This window comes from Megalops cyprinoides, chromosome 6 (genome assembly GCF_013368585.1).
Source record: "Megalops cyprinoides isolate fMegCyp1 chromosome 6, fMegCyp1.pri, whole genome shotgun sequence".
Lineage (NCBI taxonomy): Eukaryota > Metazoa > Chordata > Actinopteri > Elopiformes > Megalopidae > Megalops > Megalops cyprinoides.
In genome coordinates, this window is record NC_050588.1 from 2,866,971 (window position 1) to 2,880,346 (window position 13,376).

Consider the following 13,376-nt stretch of genomic DNA (forward strand, 5'->3'; position numbering starts at 1 on the left):
TAGCTCAGTTATCCAAGTTCATACAGAGTGCACTCTGACCTATCTGCAACTCTGTGAAGAGCTTCTGGATGTTACACCAGTGTGTGGCTATACTGCAAAGGACTTCAGTATTTCAACAAATCAAGACATCAGCAGAACTGACATCAGACTGTGCAACTGTCATGTGGGGTGAAAAACACAGATCTGCTTGATCTCATTTAGGAAAAAATACAGAAACTTTGTCTTGTGTCACTAACAACACATCATATTTCATAGATTAGTAAACCCTGTTTGGGAGTGTTGAAGATGGGTCATATACAGATAATGGGCATGGTAACTAAATGCTTAATTTCATCAGGGTTAGAAGTTTAAAACATATTCCAAGCCTTTCATGACTCCTCTGTGTGGTGGTGATCCTGTCTAATAAGATAATAATCACTGTATGCTGAACATTAGATGTCACTGAATTTTTTCAAACAATACGGAAAATCAAGTTGTTCATTCAGAACACTGTTAGGGTTAGGGCCACACACACTCATCACACACAGACACAGGCTTTTGTTTTGGGTTTTATGTAGCATGTGCTACATAAAACCCAATGTCATTATGCAGCTAGTAGAGGTAGAGGTAGAGGTAAGCCTACAAGGGTGAACTGCTAACCAGAAGAGGGGGAGAGGAATATTAAAATCCTTGGAGGCATAATTGGAAAGGGGTAGAGATGTTGGGGGGCTAGTTGATGCAGTCTGATTGAAGTGACCAGTATACAGCATTTTTAGGTGGCTTACAATGATTTTTCTCTTTTGCAAACTGTCAGGTTTCAGAGACTGCTTTTTGCAACAACCAGCAGGTGTCCTCATAACAGCCTGTCTGGTCCTGTTGCCTGCTGCTTCCCTGAACTTCCACCAGAGGGCCTGTCTTCCTCTTTGTGCCTTGCTTAATCTAGTTAATCGTTTTCACCTGTGTGTGGTTAGTCTCTTCATTTGTTTGGTGCCCTATATAAACCCTGCCACTGCCTTGGTTCCCTGTTCAGTCTTGAGCTGCCCTGCCTTGTGTTGGGCCTGTGCACAAAGCTTGGTGTTTTTGAGTCTTCACTAAAGGACCTCTTGCTGAGACTGAAATGTAATGTTAATACATTATTTTGCATTTAATGACTTGCATCTAGTGGGTTAATGCAATTTCACCAATATCGGGAAAAGTAGTTCCATTTCCAGCTTTTAAATTTTTTTTTTTTTTGGTGCAAATGTGGAGACACCATCCCAGATGGAACTGACTGAATCTTATGACAAAATCTTAGTCAGTTCTGCAGTTTAGTGCTTTCTTTCCAGCAACACAGCTCTACCTTTAGGCTGCTCAGGCTCTCTCTTTGGAAGTACACCCCCATTCAGGCAACTTCTATCTGATGAACATTTAGTTCAGTTCAATTTGGCTTTATTTGTATTGCATGTTGGGAATTTGTCATAAAGCTAAGTCTTTTCCTCTACAAGTGAATCAGTTCAGAGCAATAAGCAGGAAAGCTACTGCTGTATGTTTTAGAAAACTGTAATTCGCAGTGTGTCCAGCGGTTTCATTGTCTCAGTGTGTACTGTCTGCAGGTGTGTAGAGTGCTCCAGGAAAGCAGCAGCACCCTGACCTGCGATCTCCTCAATGCAGGAGGCCCTAATGTCCAGCAACATGCTGCCATTGATGATGCAGCTGCGCAGCTCGAACAGGCTATGCAGGGACAGCGTGGCCACATAGGGCTTGCTCCAGCGCTCACCACCGTCCTCCACGTCCTCCTCGAACTTCAGCCACCTGCACAGGGCACACAGCATTCAACACACCTGTCACATCCCACTAGAGGAACCAGACTGGTTTCCAGGTCTGGCTTTTCTCAGACCTGCCCTACCATTCTATTACGTTTCTCTGCACCTTGTGGTAGAGCAGGAAGCACAGCTTACTAGGGGTATGTATACAAAGTAGGGTATTGTACCTTTGATCTTGTTAAAGCACACTTTTCAAATCTGTAGTCTGACACCACACTTTAAATAAAACTGCATTATAATTGAACTCTGCAGTAAATCCTCTTTTGACTGGAAATGAGTAAAGGTAATAAGCTCTGACAAAGGCCTTTAGTTGAATAGTTCCTCCTAAAAATGCAATGAGTGCAGCAGTCCTTTGGTCAACAGATCTGCTTCCTTTCTTGTGTAGTTTACTGGGAGTGTACACTTGTCTCCATGTATATTGTCCTGACATTCTAAAAGTAATTACCCTGAATGTGACCACAGTACTGGTAGCTACACGTGTAACACTGTCCGATGGAAACTGAAATGGAGACCTTGCTCTCTTGCACACCATTCAAGCTCTCACCGGGCTGTCTCCTTCCACTCAGCGTCCTTGCCCTCCTTCACGCAGATCTCATCCAGCTCCGTGAAAAGGTCATGGGCCACATGTTCCTCATCCTCCTCTGTGCCCAGAATGAACTGCACACGCTGGGAGGGTGTATCTGACCGCAGGTGAGGAGGAATGGATGGAGGGATGGAAATTAGAAGTTCAGATGGCAATAGAGTTTGAATTAAAAATACTCCAGATATTTTTCAAAACAGCAATCCTCAGAAGGCACTTAAACTGATATTGCTCAACATTTTCCTGTAACCAGGAGATACTGGATCCCCTAGAAAATAAGCCCCTGATTTAAAAAAAAAAAATTATTTCACTTTGGCTCTATGGAAAATCATTCTCTCATTTAACAAACCTGGCATTTGATTTGGATCTCATCAGAGGGTCCAAGAGCTTGTTCCTGCTCGGACCATATAATTAGTAGACACATCAATCTTCCCTTTAGGGCTGTTGCATTAGTATCCATGGGGCCAGCTGGAATTTGCAAATTAAAAGCACTGAACTGGGCTTCAGTATTGACCAGCCTTCCAATCACAGTGCTAAGTAAAATGCCTCTGTTTGAGCAGGGAACATTTATTCGATGGGCAAATCTACAGAAATCAATCCTAACAAAAGTGGAGCAACAGACTGATGGAATGCAACAGAGCCAAAGGCGTATGTGCATCATAACCATAACCACCCCCTCATCTGCTGCAGCATTTTAAATCCACATCCACTGAATACACACTTTAAACACATCCATGCACACACATAATGGTGACTGAAAAGCCACACATACCTTTAGTTATGGTAAAGAATAAATGCTGACTTTCCATTAATGTCAGCCATTATATTCTAGTACAACTATTCAGCCATTTCCTACAACTACTGCTTCAGTGGTTTGTGAACTTCAAAGGTCCTTGAGGTTGTGAGATTGCCCTGAACTACTGGCTCATTGGCCTGTTCTGCCAGGTTTCTTGGCTGGTCTTTCATGACCATTTCTGTTGATACCTTCCTGTCCAGTGAAGTGCTCCACCCCTGTTCTCACCATGGGACGCAGCCGCACCCTCTTCCTCTTGTGCCATGCTTCCTCTTGTCCTCTCCTTTTTGCGGTGCCGTGAGCCATGGGGTCGGTGGTGCCGGTGGCTCTGCCGCCCCAGTGGCATGCGCACACCCACAAACAGAGTCCTGTGTCCTGGGGGGGGAGAGGGACCAGGGGCAGAGCTATGTCTGTTGCACACCCACACTCTGTCACCATGCAACGTGCCTGCAGGTGGCCGCCTTAACACAAGTCTGACTGGACATGCACAATGTTTAATGAAAGGCAGGGAGAGACTCTGCTTTGCCTGCTGCACAACACAACCTGAATGAACATGTACTTTTTCTATCTTCTTTACTCTGGCTGACCTAACTTGTCAGCCTCAGTGTGTGTTGTGCCCACAATATAATTTCCCCGGCCATATGGACAGATGCCACTTTTCTGACACATACTGCATTACTGGCATTCCTGAATCAGCAAGAATTGCCTTGTCACATAGATGCAAGTATATAAGTAGAAAGCAAGCTTGATGCACTGGAACCACAAGAAGATCGTTTCCTTTTTTTATTCTTATTCAAAGGCAATTTGTAAGTATTTAGTTAACAGTAATTAAAAATATTTAGTTCATATCTTATGGGTATGTATCTGATACTGGATGCCTAGATAGGTATCATCACTGTATATAAATACACCTGTTATTCCAGTCAAGTCACAATTACCTTTTGAGTAGAAGTCTAATGAATTCTATGTTTATTAATTCTACTTTTACTTCCCTGCGTTTCAGGTGTGACTCACCTTCCAGCTCTTCCTTCTCATAGTGAATGTTGAGGACAGAGCTAGTCCCCCCCTGGTCCACCACCACCTCCTCATCTGGCCTCTGGCAACAACACAAGGCAATAACATTAACAAGGCAATGGCAGAACATTGTGGCTGGGGTCCCTGTGAAGCATTTAAATGAATGCAGCCATTAATGTTGGACCATGAAAAGGTACTGTCCCAGCCATATTTCTGCAGTTCTGTGCAGCTAACTGTGCACAATATATTTTCATACAAAAGAAATAAAGAAATGTAAAGCACAAAAAATTGCAACAAAAAATCAGTTATATCATACAATTTTCCAGACAGCTTGATCATTTAAAACTGAAGGAGTTAGACTGAATATTTGTGGAAAATTATTGAAATATTTCCTCTGAGTACCTAAAAAGGCAGGTATTTCATGTTAAATAGGCCACCCGTAGCACAACAAACACAGCAGGACTGAACTTTCTTCTTTATTTCTATACCATTTTTCTGGAGCAGTGAACTCGAAATCTAGGAGCTGGGATATAATTGTGACACACAGAAATATTCCAATATAAAAATATCTGGTTAAAGTCTTTCCAAGAACAAATTAAAAACAGAAGATATTTTACCAGACTATCTGCCACTGACCTGTAAATATCCTATGATTCTAGTCAATATTACTGAGATTTGTTGAATCAATATCATTTAATTCAGTTAGCATAACCTAACACAGCTTGGACTGTCATTTTAATCCCACATTGTACTTGTTGCTTTGTATTTGCTATGAGTAACGTTATAACAAACACAGGCTCCACAGAAAGGGGGGAGATGACAGTGGAAATAAGTGGAAAATACTTCAACCTCACTTTGTTGTCTGCATCACTACAGCTCACCTGCCTTAGACTGGTCAATAAACCCATAGGGACAAAATCTCTTTGAGATTGCATTTCAAATCCAAGGACACACTGACAATCTAAGAGCAAACTGTGGTATGTACATCAAATGAAATTCAAGTGGGCAAGTATAGCATACAGCTGTGTTAGCAGGGAATATGCACTGTTCTAGAAAAATTCATAAGCACATATTTCTGATAATGTTACTGGCAAAAGGCTATTTAAGCTATAAACTCTACAAGCTATTGTAAGCAATTACCATACCAGTCAATCACTTTAGAGAGCTGCCCTCACCTCTCAGCTGGCAGAGCTGCATGTGAATCAGCCCTTAAGGACATCAGCGAGTCATACCGATCTATCTATACCAGTCACACACACTACCGATATGAATAAGTCCTGAGAGACATCACGGAGTGACACCTGTTTATAGTCACACACACTACTGGTCTATCTATACCAGTCACATATACTACTGGCCTATCTATAATGGTCACACACTTTGCTTTGTTATTGCTTTGTGAGTCACCTTGGATAAGAGCATTTGTTAAATGTAATGTATGTATGTCATTAGCAACCATACACAGACATTTTCTTACCTGCTTCAAGGAGGCAGTTTATTTAGGATAAAACATTCTTCTATTGGCATTAACTGACCTTTGTTTGATTAATTTCATTAAATTTTCAGATAAGTAAAACAACTGAATTCTTTGAAAAACAGGTCCATGCTATTTTGCATGTGGAAATCATTAGTCACTGGTTTTGGGGCCCCCAAAATACCTTTGTCAGTGATAACCACCAAGCTGACTAGTGCTTCTTAATTTGTAGATCAAATTAAGAATTATTATCTTAGAATTATTATCAGCTAACTGTACAGTTTGTGCTCATTTGCATTATTTTTTTTTAGTATTTTTATTTCAATAATTATTCCAAACACTGCTGCATTTATCATTCTCAAATTTGTTGGGCAAAAGGGTTGGGCCTGCATATGGTTTCAGATATTAACATGATCCAGTAAAGAACTGGATGCCACAGGCAACTAAAATTAACTATTTTCAGCTGTTTTTGAATCTAAAAAAACTTGTATTTTTTAGAGATTGTCAAAAAATCTAAACAAAATGTAATATTGCACAAAGGAAACTTGAATAAACCCAAACACAGTATTTTAATGTTTTTTTGGTTCCTTCAGTGAAAATAGTTAACAAACATCCATATCACCCCTGTGAAAACTCACAGATTGGTTGGTCTTCGAACATGAACTGCTCTTTTCAGGTCCTGACACATCATCTCTATTGGATTCAAGTCAGGACTTAGACTAGGCAACTCCAAAACTTTAATTTAGCTTCTTTTTAACCATTCAGATGTGGACTTACTTCTGTGTTTTGGATCATTGTCCTGCTGCATCACACAATTACTCTTTTGCTTCAGCTCACACACAGATGGTCAGACATTCTCCTTAAGAATTTCTGGTACATAGCAGAATTCATGCTTCCTTCAATGACAGTGAGTCATCCAGGTCCAGAGGCAGCAAAACATCCCCATACCGTCACACTGCACTGCAAAAAATCCAAATCTCACCAAGCATATTTGTCTCTTTTCAAGTCAAAATATCTCTTTACACTTAATATAAGACACAGTCACCAAACAAGCAAAATTTCCTTGAGCTACAAGGACTTGTTTTTAGACGGTGCATCTTGAATATCTGTGTATTTCCACTAGTTCCATTGGCAGATTTTTTCACTTATTACTAGCAAAAAACACCTTGTATTAATTATTTTATTTCTTATTTTTGAAGGGCTATTTTTTGCAGTGTGGCACTACCATGTTTCACTGCAGATATGATGTTCTTACAGTGAAATGCTGTATTCGTTTTACACCAGACAGGAAGACTTGCACCCTCCAAAAAGTTCCACTTTTGACTAATCTGTCCATAGAATATTAGCCCAAAACTCTTGGGAATTATCCAGGTGCTTTTTAGCAAATGTGAATTTGATATTTTCTTGGTGAGCAGTGGTTTCTGCCTTGCTACTCTTCCATGAAGCCCATTTTTCTCTTTCTCATTGTTGAGTCATGAACACCCTAGCTGACGCTAGAGAGGCCTACAGTTCTTTGGAAGTTTTTTCTGGGATCTTTTGAGACTTCCTGGGTGAGGTGCCACTGTGCCCTTGAAGAAATTTTGGCAGGTTGGCCACTCTTGGGAATATTCACCACTGCTCCAAGTCTTCTCCATTTGGAGTAGTCCAAGAACTTTAGAAATGGCTTTGTTACCCTTTCCAGACTGATTTATCTCAAATGTTTTTCTGAGCTGTTCTAGAATTTCCTTTGATTGTGGCATTGTGTACCTGTAGAAGCTTTGCAGTAACAGCTACTCTCTGATATTAAGGTTCATTATATATGCCATTTAAACTCAACAGGGCTGGTTGCAATCAAGCCTCTTCAGTCACCTCAACCTAATTATAAACTAAAATTTTAATTTCTCTGTTTCAAAACTAAGGGGGCAATTGCTTTTTCACAGGAGCAATATGGGTAATTTGAGTTTTTCTATTAAATGAATGAAATTTAAAAACCGTTCTGTGTTCTCAGGTTTCCCTTGTCTAATACTAAATTTTGATATGAAACCATTCAGTGAGAGAAACATGCAATAAAAGAAATCAGAAAGGGGGAAAATATTTTTTCACGCTACTGTATTTCTTCTCACTGATCATACATCCGATTTATATGGAGGGGCAAAAAAAACTCTGGGCTATGTTCTGGACTGAGAAGGGAATGTAGTGGACCCCAAGGAGGGAACACTTTGACCAAGGAAGAGAGCAACCTTTCTCAGGGAGCCATGGCTGGTGCTATCAGGAGGGTGAGCTCAGAGCGGAGCAGTATGACGTCTGGAGAGGAAGCCTGCAGTAGAGAGCAGTGTCGGGGTTAGGCCCCTGGAGTGCTGGCAAAGGGGGAACTGCCAGCCCCAGAAGCATGAGTCCTGGCTGCCCTGGGTTGCTATGAGCATGGTTCCATATCCCTCTGGAGATGTGGTCTAAAATAGATATTTGTGTGTCTATTTGGCAACTTGCAGTGCTCCTCTGAGTTTTGTCGCTCTGGTTGATGAAAATGAAAAATTAAGAGAATTTAACTAGCAAGTTATGTCCACAGATAAAGAATGCCTATGTTTTAATGCATCACATCGAGCACAGGATGTCCTGGCCAGGACAATAATGAAGGACCTGTTTAAATGGGGCCTGCTTGTTTGACTATGTTGAAATGACAAAGTTGAAATGACAAAGACAGCCTAAGGAACTGAGGCCAGCCAACTCATTTAAAAGTTCAGTACTTCCTACTTTTGTTTTGAGAATATCTTTAAATCATATAAAACACAAGCCAGTCTACCTGGATGTAGCTGTACTAAGAGAAAGAGCGGTTGATCACTAAAATTGAAATGGAGTAGATATTAAACTATCGCACTGATCAGAGTGTCTGTAACATCTATTTTCCCGTCATGTCAAAGGCTATCTCAGTCATATTTGTAAATAATAAACAGGACATATTGTAACCACATTTTGGCATATCTTACACGTCTTTGTTTATACCATGTTTTCATTCAATTAAAAAATGGTCTACTCTACATGGTTGACTGACTCCCTCCGCTCTGACAGGACTGCGCTGCAAGCTGCTGAGAGGAAGTGGAGGAAATCCAGATCTTCCGTGGACCTGGCTACCTATCACTCTCTGCTAACAGCATTTACAACCGCAACAACATCAGCTAAGTCCTCTTTCTTCCAATCCAAAATTAATGCTAACATAACTAACCCACGAAAACTTTTCTCCACTTTCTCCACCCTCCTCTCCCCTCCTCCTCCTCCTCCCTCCCCCTCTCTCCTCTCTGCCAATGATTTCAAGGTTTACTTTGAGGAAAAGGTGACCAGCATCTGGGACTCCCTCACTCCCTCAACAACACCCTTGACCACCACGACTAACTGCATCAATCACCTGTCCTCTTTCATGCCGTTCAACGACTTGGAAGTGCTTCAACTCATCTCAGACCACCATGCCACAACCTGCCTTCTGGACCCAATCCCCTCTACTCTGCTCCAATCTACACTATATGGACAAAAGTATTCGGACGCCTGACCATTACATTGTAATGACATTGTATTCAAATACATATACTTTAATATGGAGTTGGTCCTCCTTTTGCAGCTATAACAGCTCCCACTCTTCTTGGAAGGCTTTCCACAAAATTTTGGAGTGTTTCTGTGGGAATTTGTGCCGATTCATTCTGTAGAGCATTTATGAGGTCAGGCGCTGATGTTGGAGGAGAAGGCCTGGCTCGCATTCTCCATTCCAGTCCATCCCAAAGGTGCTCGATGGGGTTGAGGTCAGGGCTCTGTGCAGGCCAGTCAAGTTCTTCCACACCGAACTCATCAAACCATGTCTTTATAGTTCTTGCTTTGTGCACTGGGGCACAGTCATGTTGGAATAGAAAAGGGCCTTCCCCAAACTGTTGCCACAAAGCTGGAAGCATAGCATTGTCTTGGCATGCTGAAACATTCAGATTGCCCTTCAATGGAGATAAGGGGCCAAGCCCAAACCCTGAAAAACAGGTGTGGCCAAAGACTTTTGTCCTTATATTGTATATCCGATGAGACCGCCCCATTTCTTTTCTCAATTATCAACGCCTCACTAATCTCTGGTATTGTCCCCACAGACCTCAAGAAAGCTCTGGTTACTCCACTCCTGAAGAAACCATCCACTGACCTATCAGATGTTATGAACTACTGACCGGTATCTCTCCTCTCATTTCTATCCAAAAACCCTGGAACATGCAGTACTTAACCAACTGTCCCCTTTTCTTCTCAGGAACAACCTCCTGGACACCCACCAGTCAGGTTTCAGAGCTGGCCACTCAACAGAAACCACACTCCTGGCAGTGACAGAGGCTCTCCACACCACTAGAGCCTCCGACCTGTCATCCGTCCTCATCCTCCTTGATCTCTCCACTGCTTTTGACACCAAACACTAATCTCAAAGCTGTCAGAGATGGGCATCTCTGGGACCGCCCTCTCTTGGTTCAAGTCCTACCTGACTAGTGGATCCTCCCAGATCTACTGGAAAGGTTCCACCTCTGCACCCACCCCTCTCGCTACAGGAGTTCCACAGGGTTCAGTACTGGGACCCCTACTCTTACTGAATTTATATCAACTCTCTTGGCTCAGTTATCAAATCACATGGCTTCTCCTATTACTGTTACGCTGACAACATCCAGCTCTTTTTCTCTTTCCCTCCCTCTACCCCCCAGGTCAATGAAAGAATCTCTGCATGCCTGGCTGACATCTCCAAATGGATGTCATCCCACCATCTGAAGCTGAACCTCAGAAAAACAGAACTGCTCATCCCAGCCGGCCCTTCCCCCCTGCATGACCTCTCCAGCACCGTCAATGGCACCACAATACCATCCTCAGTCAGCAAAGAGCTTGGGCGTCATCCTCGACAGCAACCTGGACTTCAAGGAGTACATTGCTCGTACATCACGGGCCTGCCAATTCCTCCTCTACAACATCAGGAGGATTTGTCCGTTCCTGACAACATACGCGACGCAGCTCCTTATCCAGGCCACAGTTCTGCCTCGCCTGGACTACTGCAATGCTCTCCTCGCAGGCCTCCCAGACTGTACCACCCAGCCTCTCCAGCTCATCCAGAAAGCAGCTGCCCGACTAATCTTCAACCTCCCATGTTACTCCCCTGCTTAAATCCCTCCACTGGCTTCCTGTCGCTGCCAGGATCAGATTCAAGACCCTGACCCTCGCCTTCTCTGCAATCAACAGGACAGCCCCTACCTACCTCCAAGAACTCATCCAGCCCTACACACCAGCCCGACCCCTGTGCTCAGTAGCAACTGGACGCCTCGCTCCTTGCATGGTCAAGGCAGGAGGTGCTCGTTCTGCCAGACATCGGCGTTTCACCTACATCGCTCCCCAGTGGTGGAACGAACTCCCTGTCCCGCTACGGACAGCTCCTTCACCCCATTCCTTCAGACGGGGCCTGAAGACGTACCTCTCCAGACAATTGCTGCACCCCCCCCCCCCCCCCCAATCAGTGCTGTCGTAAATTGCTGTACTTTTTAAATTGTTTCTTGTCGCCGCCTTTACCTGACACTCATTGCGCTGTTTGAAGTTGTTAAAGTTTGCTGTTTGAAGGTGTATCGTATTAGTTGCCCTATACGCTGTAGTTGTACAAATCTGTGTCCTCAAACAGACCTTGCTCTCAGCTGAGAACTGTCTCATTGTGGAACTGTACACATCCTGTCCCCATACTGTCGCTATACTTACTGTATGCACTTTTGTACGTCGCTTTGGATAAAAGCGTCTGCTAAATAAATAAATGTAAATGTACTCATAATTCCACAATACATGCTTTGTATTGTTTAGCTGGTAGTGGCTTTAGAAGTGAAATGTCACCTCTTTTTGACATGGTATGAATTACTTAATGTATCTATCATTAGACAAAGACTGTAGCAATCTGAAATTTACTTCTCATCTGAGATTAGAATGCCTGGGGTATTTTCATGTGTCTTTCAAATCTCAAATCAGGATTAAAGAAACCAAGGTTTTTGTTTTAATGTTTTACATTTTTGAGAAGGGTAACCAGATTAGAATGACGTCAACCTCAACCTGTAAGTTGAGGTTGACTAAGAGGGACAGTTTCAGTACTGTGGCTGGACAGGAAGTCAGGCAGAATGTATGAAAGGGGCTGTTTTTACTCAGAAAAGAAATATTTCTCTAAACATTCCTTTAACAGTCTTTGTGAGAAATGGTTAGTGAGAAATTGTGCTAAATTTATTGAGCTGTAATGCACAATTCTAAACATTTCTTTTCCTGTGTGAAACAAGTGCCTTAAGCAGCTGACCCACATGTGACTCCCCTATGGTATTCTTACTAGACTACACAGAAACCTACAGCCCAGAGCTGACCACACAACCACAGCAGCTTGATTGTGCTTTGTCAGCCAGTGTCCACTTGGTTTACCTCTTGCAGCTTGTGGGGCACCTCTAAATTGCCTGGATTTTCTCAGTGACGATCATGGAGGGTCTGACTTGCACTGTGGCACTAGTAGTGTGGAAAATAACTGCTGGTTATTTGCAAGTGCACTGGAGGCACCTGAGGAATCACATGGTGCCTAAAAGAGGTGTAATGAAGAAACCTTGGCTGACCGACCCACTCCTACAGTATTTCCACCAGAACAAAGCCAGAGTGTTCTCTCACCATTCTGTTCATGGCTGGGAAAGGAATCTGGCTTTTGATGTTGTTTTTTTTAAAAAAAAGTCCTGACATAATTCAGTCTAGATTTGCATTAGACAGAGGACAATTCTAAATATAAAAAATCTCTTAGTTATTGAGGAAGCCTCTTGAGCTGTTGCTATAGGAATAGGGAGCTGAAGATCAAAAAAAGTATTACAATTGAGTGATGATGAGGTCCTTCTCTACTAAATTGCTTGACATAAGACCATAGGTCAGAACAGAAGCTCAATAATGGCTGTTAGCCCCAATTCAAGCTGTAGAATTTATGAATGTTTCACTTTTGGACCAAGTGTGGAAAGCTTCTGCATCAGAATGCAAATAAGTAATAGGGAGAGAGAGGGCTCACCACCAAAGTAGAAACGGCAGTTATTACAGTATTTTGAACAGAAGACAAGAACAAATTGATCAACTTGGTTGAGGGGAGGCTAGCACTGTAACATCATAGAACAGATGTAAGGCCAGAGTAACAGGGGAGTGACATCCAATCTCTGACAGGAGATCACCTAGCAAGCATAGTTCACCTAACTCATATTAGCTAGTGTTAATGTTATTTTACTTATCAATAAATGGACATCAAATCAAACCAAATTTGTTATTGTGCAATTGAAATTGCCACAGAATTAGTGACTGACCCCTGGAGGTGCAGTTGAGACATCTGCAAAACAGTGGAAATCATAGGGATAACACACAAAAGGCATACAAACAGAGATAACATTGTTTCTGATGGAGAAAGTAGCCAGCATGGGCTGTTTACTACCTAGCTAATAGAGGAGAGGTTAGCTGCAACTGCAGACACTGCAGCTCTCCTAGTTTGCCCGTCCACAGGAGCGATGCGGAGGGCTTCGTCTTGGATTTTTTTTTTTTTTTTAAATTGAGACGTAGGCGAGGCCTGGCATGGTGGCAAGGGCCGAGCTACGTCCCCCCTTATTTTTCCATTTTTGTTCTGTGTGTGTCTCGTGTGGTGTGCGCGTGCGCATGTGTGGAGCCTCCGTCGCGGTGGTAGGATTCCCCCTGGCAGAGAAACTAGCGGTCCTCACCCTCCCTGTG

General features: G+C 42.7%; 1 protein-coding gene across 5 annotated transcripts in view; it reads right to left on the reverse strand.

The window, feature by feature from the left end:
• The window catches only part of slc4a8 (solute carrier family 4 member 8), a 53,919-nt gene that overhangs the window by 20,982 nt on the left and 19,561 nt on the right, over positions 1-13,376 (reverse strand). For all 5 annotated transcript variants that reach the window (XM_036532047.1, XM_036532046.1, XM_036532044.1 and 2 more), the window contains 4 exons: positions 4,169-4,250; positions 3,383-3,529; positions 2,326-2,461; positions 1,610-1,770 (listed from right to left, as the gene is read on the reverse strand). In XM_036532047.1, the coding sequence (XP_036387940.1) occupies positions 1,610-1,770; positions 2,326-2,461; positions 3,383-3,529; positions 4,169-4,250 (526 nt within the window). The remainder of the gene's footprint in view (positions 1-1,609; positions 1,771-2,325; positions 2,462-3,382; positions 3,530-4,168; positions 4,251-13,376) is intronic.